General features: G+C 34.9%; 1 protein-coding gene across 1 annotated transcript in view; it reads left to right on the top strand.

Moving 5' to 3' along the window:
• The first annotated feature begins 4,702 nt into the window (after positions 1–4,702).
• Positions 4,703–7,580, top strand: part of LOC108974645 (spermidine synthase) — a 29,697-nt gene continuing 26,819 nt past the window's right edge. Inside the window, exon 1 of the mRNA XM_018942612.1 lies at positions 4,703–4,902. Within this exon, the coding sequence (XP_018798157.1) occupies positions 4,766–4,902 (137 nt within the window). The 5' untranslated portion in view covers positions 4,703–4,765. The remainder of the gene's footprint in view (positions 4,903–7,580) is intronic.

Here is a 7,580-nt window from a genome sequence, read left to right as displayed (position 1 = left end):
ACCCCATAACCACCTTATCGTGAACAGCCTAACTATATTTATTTGGGCAGTACGCTTATTTTCGTGTTGCCTTCTTTATTCATAATTTCTTACTGACTATATTTTACAATTCCAGCGCTATTTATGCTTATGCGAATGTGTCCTTACTTGCTAGAAAAAAGATAGTTTTATTACGCTTATCGGTTTTTMCTTATGGAATTCTGTCTGTTGTGTTTATAATGCGGAATTTTTATTGTTTGCTTAGATTAAGTGTGAAATTTAGTTAGGCTATCTTCAGTCTCGCTAACTCGCGAACAGCTTTGTTGGATTTGGTTGTCWCGATATGATACAGGGTTTGCCCGGAAGATAATAGGACTGATTTTCAGATTTTCATTTCATTTTTTATAGACAAATTTTTATGCAATATTGAAAGTATATTAGTCCCACTAATGTCTAATAGTTTCYGGAAGAACAACTAGACGACCTTCATTAAATTCGTCTAGGAGTTATCTACGACCTCGATGGAATTTAACGTATCATCGATACACACTGATCAGTAATGGGGCTTCATAGCAAAACTCTTTAATTACGTTTATTATTGCACTATTGCTGAGACATCAACGTCAAAAATTGTACTAATGGTCCCAATTTTTGCAATCTTCTTTCTTCGCCGAAATTTAAGTGACTAAACAACACAAAAATATCGCTCGTTTGCCAAAACGTTCTGAGTAACTGTAACATCGAAAATGTTCAGCTTTTCGGTAAAATTGYGAACTGCCAGAAACACGTATATAAGGTAGATAACTCATACATTGACTGATATACCATAATTCCACCACCACCATGTTTCACTGTACCAACAAGATTTTGTTTTTCAAAGGCAGTTCCTGATTTACGCCACACAATTTGTCGACCTTTTATGCCAAAAATACAAAATTTACTTTCATCTTTGTCTACTTGGTCTTTCCAATGGAGGTGCTCCTAACTATCACCTGCACCTGCAAGAGTTGTCTGATGGACTTTGAGGCTGACATTGTTATTACTGTTATTTTATTTCCAAGATAAACGAAACTATCTACGACTTAGAAGTTAKGACTGTTAACAGTGACGTGGAAGACTAGTCGCGATTGCGATGATGGTTTGTTTGATGACAGGAGAGCTCGTCTTGCTCTCATTCACTACCAGACCCATTTGCTACGCTGCCTTATCTATTCTGAAGAAAGCGGAACTAACGGCGCGGTTGTTGAAGCCAATGACATCAATATCATCGGCATTCGCCAGCTGCGATACACTCTTGTAGAAGATTGTAGTTGCTCAGCTAAGTTCTGCAGATGGAATTATTTTCTTCAGCAGCAGATGGAAGAAGTCTTCCTTGTTTCAAACCTSGTTTGGTATCGAACGGCTCAGAGAGGTCCGTTTACACAGTTATTAGTTTTGCAGCTTTGAAATCGGCGAAGACGTGGAACCTGTAGATTTCCTTTTTACGGGTCTTTTCCAAAATTTGGCGCATGGTGAATATCTAGTCGGTTGTTGATTTTTAAGGTCCAAAACCACACTGAAGTTGTCCAATCTGTTTCTTGACGTAGGGCTTTAGATTTAAATCGTCAGGCATGCTTTCGTRTGACCATGTTCTACAAAGAAGCTGATGCATGCTCCTTATCAGTTTTTCGCCGCTGTGTTTGAGAAGCTCTTCGGGCAATCCATCGGTTCCCGCCCCTTTGTTGTTCTTCAGTCGCGTAATGATCGAGTCGAGGAAAGTTCTAAATTGTTTAGCCCTGTCGGCACGCTGGTCAAGCTCTCCATAATTACGCATTTCGGCTTCTCTTTTTTGTCTGCAAATGTGTCTCACTTCCCTCTTCAACTCTCGGTATCCTTCCCATCACGCACGTATTGTGGTCGATTGTAACGTTTACACATARGCCGTCTGCTTTCTCTTCGCTGCGACACGGCACTCCTTTTCTTTCTGTGCTTCTAGAACACTGGAGACATGTGTTCCGTTTATCACAACATGATAGATCTGGTTGGAGGTATTTCGATCCGGAGACTGTCACGTACCTAGGTGAATTTTTCTATGCTTGAATCTAGTGCTAGAGATAATCATATTTTAGGCCCCAGCGAATTCGATCAGCCTCAACCCATTTGGGGCTGTTTCGTTATAGAAGCTGAATTCATCGACCGTTGTGCAAAATATACCTTCTTTGCCCACCCTGACGTGAAAGTTTGAAAGGACGACTTTGACATTGTGACGGGGGCAGCATTTTAGGTTATTTCGTCCTTCTCTTCAGTCAGGGCGTGGGCGCAAATCAGCGATATATTGAAGAACTTCGTTTTGATGCGGATTGTGGTTAGACACACACGTACATTCAGCGGTGAATGGCAGTACTCGGCGATAGAGTCTCTCTCCTACCACGCATCGCATTTCTTAGGTGGCGGTCAGGTCAGCCTTCACTCCAACGAGGACATCTACCAGCTGGGCAGCAGCACCTCCCCAATTAAGGGACCGGACATTCCAGGTGCATGCCCTCAAATCGTAATCTTTAATTCGATTGCCATGGTCGTAATCAAAAGGAGAGTTCCCCTCCGAGTCTTTTTGTTCCTTTCCATTGGGATCGCAAAGCACTGTGGAGAGAATGTTTCGCTTTATCACTTTAGCTCCCCTACTTGGTCTAATACCGAAAGTCGTGAGCTGCTTGAGCGTTTTTTTTCCATTACCAAGTGAATGGCGATGATAGAACTTTCCTCACTTGAGTGAATTTCTACACATGACTTCCTCCAAGATTTTATAATTAATAAGGTCTTAATCAATAATAAGGAAGAAATTATAATTAACACATTTATTTTAGAGAGAATAAGTCATGTAACAATGGAGCTAAAGTTTTAAATTAGAATAAAAAAAAATTTTTGAAATATTGAATTTCAATTTAAAAAAGATGAATAAACGTATTTTGGTTATTCAGTGGTCCAGTTAACTCGTTTACATATGTTATGAAACGAAGAAATCAATGTAATTAAAGAAATAGTGGAGGAATGGTATAGTATATTTATATTTAAACAGGCGATTGAAGAAATTTCATAAAGTCTTCTGCTTAAGATAAGAGCTCTACATACATTTTTAAATTTAAATATTAAACCTTTGTATATGTAGGCAACCTATATATTGTTCAATGTGTAAGGTACCCTTGGAAAATTAAGTAAAAATATAACACTCAGTATATTATAGTTTAATTCCGAAAATGTCATGTGAAATTAGTCAATATCCTAAGCTCACCTTTTATTACCTGTAACAATTTTCGTAATTTCAGCAGATTTCGTGCCCAATGTCGATCAATGTGTGACTTATATTCACACAATGGTCATTTAGTATGTTTTAGCAATGGAAAAGGTTAATGCAATCAGACCTTTTTCTGCCAACATACACTGTRTAGTAATTTTCGACATTCCAGTTTTAAAGTGTTTATATATGTTATAAGTGTATTCATTGTTTTCTTATAAGGTTGGCCTACACCTCTTATCCTTTATATAATGAATTCTGATCCTTAGTAGACGTTTTCCACAAGAACTCAATATTCAAGTATGTATAAAATTAACTTCTGTGGTTGATTTAATATCAAAAAATCTCATTTGAAGATGATTTTAATACTTTATCAAATTTTTTTTTGGACTTCTTCATTCGTTCGGAATGTTCTTCAGTTTTTTTTTTATGTTTTTAGTAAGCAATAATATTATCTAATTATGATTTTAGTTTTTAATTTATTACGTTTAATAAGTAAAACATRAACAGGCTTTTCTACGCTTAGACAAAAGCGGCCGATTTCATTGTTTTTACAGTTACTAAACTTCGTGTTCCTCTTAAAACAAAAATAAAACATTAATTTCAATTATAGTGTAAATGAAATTCAATAAAAATAATAATATATATAATTTTTCGAATGATTTTGTCTATAGCTGAATGTGTTTTATTTTTAATTTTTAATATTTTTGATAAATATCATTAAATTATTTCTAAATAAAAGTTTTCTACATAGCAAAAAACACCACTATAAAGTTTTAAATATGCACTCCACTTGAAAATTTTGAATCGTAACCTTTGCGTGGCCACGAGTGTATATACTTGTATACATATATAATAAATGCCCGCTCAAAWTCAAATTCTTTGTGTTGAAGTTCATGTGGTTTCTTCTTTTGAATTTAAAATGTCAAAAAGTTTCTCCTTGAAGCAAAATACAAAAAGAAATAATAATTTTTGACGGTTTATGAATAAATCTGCCATTTTTTACTATAATATTGTTTGTCGTTCCATTAGCCAATCTAATGTAATAATAAATAATGTTTTGTCTGTTCACACACACACTGAGCTTGCATGTTGGCGTGAAAGAGAATTTTATTCTTATTCGCCTTTCATTTCAAATTTTTTGGGTTTTTTGGATACACTTATGTAACAAAATTAATATAGAAGACGACGTATCGTAGGAAATTAATATTACAAACCGGGGTTAGTCTTATCACATAAATACAACATGGAATAGTTTGTGAAGCGTAAAACGAAAAGCTTGAGAAAAAGGTGCTCCATGTAAATTCTATATATACATATGTATGTACAAAAGCACAGTATTTTTGCTGATAATGAGCAACAAAAATCTGAGTGAACTGATTAAAAACAACGTATTTGCCAACATTGTTATCTGCATTTTTCCGTATCGCAATATGTTAGGGTCAATAAGCACATTGAAGCAAAAGTTATGACAGTACTGTTGTAGACTACTGTGAGATAGAGTGTGTTTTCATAATGGTGGACCAAATCTTAAATGGATGGTTCAGTGAAATTCAAAATGAATTGTGGCCGGGCCAAGCATTTTCATTAAAACTATCGAGAGTCCTTCATGAAGAAAAGTCAAAATACCAGGATATCAAAGTACTAGACACGTGAGTATTTGTAAACCTCATATAATTTTAAATCTATATATGTACATATATATAGAAAGATTATGCGAGTGATTGTTTGTCTGGGATAAAGTCCTAACCTACTAAAGCGATTAAAAAATGCTACACTTTCTTCAGTTTGTTACAACTTAAAAGATCGGAAAGCGTATAACTCATTTATGATGTATGTCAAAAGCCGAAGCAACTAAAACTAAATTAATTTTTATAAATATAGGCATATGTTGAAAATAATATAAGAAACTATAACATTGTAATTTTGAGTAAAATGCCAAATGCCAAAAGCAAATCAAACCTCAAAAATCTCTGCAATCTTGCACATAAGGCAACGAATGAAAGGAAGGTTAACTTCGCCGTCGAAAAGATCACCGGAAATATTTTGACTGGAGAGTTAGTTCAATGGAAAAATTATCCTTTTGCAGCAGTCTTTGGAATATTATACTTTCCCACTGAATTAACTTGTCTTGTCTATGAATGATTTTACTTTTAAAGTAAAAGTAAAGTTATATTTTAGTAAAGCTTTATGAAATTTTTTGAACAGGTACACAAATTTCTTTAATATGGAACGCGCTAAGAACTTGAAATATGATTCGCAAATTTATATATTCAAGAAATGTTTCAAACAGTTTTTATACTATAGCTATCGCCTTAAAAAATTAATTAAATACCTTACTTCAAAAACCGTTGATTAGGTCAAATTAACTTAATGTGAGTACCTTGAATATAAAAAGTAAGTGAATAAAACATAACTGTACTGGAAGCCACCATGAAAGTAAAACTTTTTACATATAGTAGGCATCTAAATGAAAGTTTTCGAAAAATTAATTATTTATTTAATCACAAGTTGTTAATTAATAAGGGAAATAAAAACATCTGTAATCAAAACTTGTTTTTTGTGACATGAACAGAACAAAGAGTTTTTTATATCTATCACCTATAGTTTTTTTTGCTATGAGGATTTTTGTTAAAAAAACTTCGATATATATATGTAGATTTTATTTATTCTATCTATTCATTTCAAACTCTCGCATAGAACAACTTATTTTAACGTATTTGAAATCAGTTTACAAAGTTTAAGATAAAAACGTATTTACATTTAATTTGATTAACTTGTCGGCCGATGATGCTGGTCTGCCCTTCTTGACTTCTTCAGCACTACTGTGCCACTTAACTATGCTCGACTATACAGTTCGAATATTGTTCGTTGTTCGAGTGTTGTTCGAATTAAGTGTAGTCTTTTTTCAGAGGTGCATTTAAAAGGCACGTCCGCTACGTGTGGACCTTTGACCCACAAGTCCCACAATCGTCCGTCCTGCACCGTCATTCGCCCCGAATGAAGCGTTCCACCCCTTCATATATTCTGCTATAGTAACATTATTTCGTGGCCCTTCGTTCTCGCCCATTTTCTGAACTTCATACCCTCCGTGGGGCTTTATGTTTTTTACTTCGTACGGTCCAAAATACTTTTGTTTTAGTTTTAAGTTGGGTCCATATTTTGTACGTTTAATCGCTACCAAGTCTCCTACCTTATATGTGACTTCCGCTTTACGCTTTGAATTAAATGTATGCATATTTTCTTTTTGTATCATACAAATATTCTCTTGCACCAGTTTTCGAATGTCATCACATTCGTCGTCTAATTCTTTCATTATGCAATATTCAAGTAAACTTCTAATTTTTATGCCATATTGCCACATATCCAAGCCAGTAAGCACTCTGAAAGGCGAAAATTTAGTACTTCTTGGAGGTATATTATTAATAATTCTTTGAATTCTTCCAACATATTTAWACCAACCAGCAGGAGCATCATGGCATAGCTTAGCTAACATTGGTACTATAATACGATGTATCCATTCTACTTGACCATTTCCCCGAGGAACACCTGTGGAAATAGTCAAATGTTGTATACCTTGTTCTTTACAGTAATTATGGAAAATATTTGATGTAAAAGCAGATCCTCTGTCCGTAATTATTCTTTTGGGATTACCAAATATTGCCGATTGTTTTATTAATCTGTCAACTACCGAGTCTGCGTCCGTACTTTTAGTAGGATAAAGCCATACGAATTTAAAGAAAGCATCTACAACTACCAGTAAATGTTGGTATTTTTTATTAGTAATAATTGTTGTGATCCACTCATCAGACTTTTGAGCCTCTCTCAAACGATACACGACCGAATCTTCTAATAACATATACCCAACCCGACTCAAGGCGTCAACATGTCGCATTCTTGAATTTTTCCTATGTTCTATGATATAGTCAAAGTCCTGTAAGTACATAGCCCAACGGGCTACTCGTAATGGTACCTCACTCCGCTGGAGTAGCTTTCCTGCTCATAAACTGTACGGGATGAAATTGTTGATTTTCAGAGTTTTTCTGAAGGAACACGGCACCATACCCATACATAGAAGCATCAGTGTGTATTAGGGTGGGTCGATTCCGGACTTTTTTCGATTCGGGATTTCTAAAAGTTGCCTTAGTACTTCCTGATTCCAATGAAACTTTTTGTTTTGAGATCGGATTGCATCTTCAACCCCAAGTCCGGCCTTCAAATTTCGGAAATTCGCCTAAAATCGTGAAATTGTCTACCTAGCGCCTGAAATACGCATCTCATGGCAAAATGTATAAAACAAAAGTTATTTGTCACGTCATTTGCTACCGAA

The sequence above is a fragment of the Bactrocera latifrons genome, unplaced genomic scaffold, assembly GCF_001853355.1.
Source record: "Bactrocera latifrons isolate USDA-ARS-PBARC rearing strain unplaced genomic scaffold, ASM185335v1 scaffold_572, whole genome shotgun sequence".
NCBI lineage: Eukaryota > Metazoa > Arthropoda > Insecta > Diptera > Tephritidae > Bactrocera > Bactrocera latifrons.
Note: the sequence above shows the minus strand (reverse complement) of the source record. Positions and strands in the feature narration are given on the sequence as shown.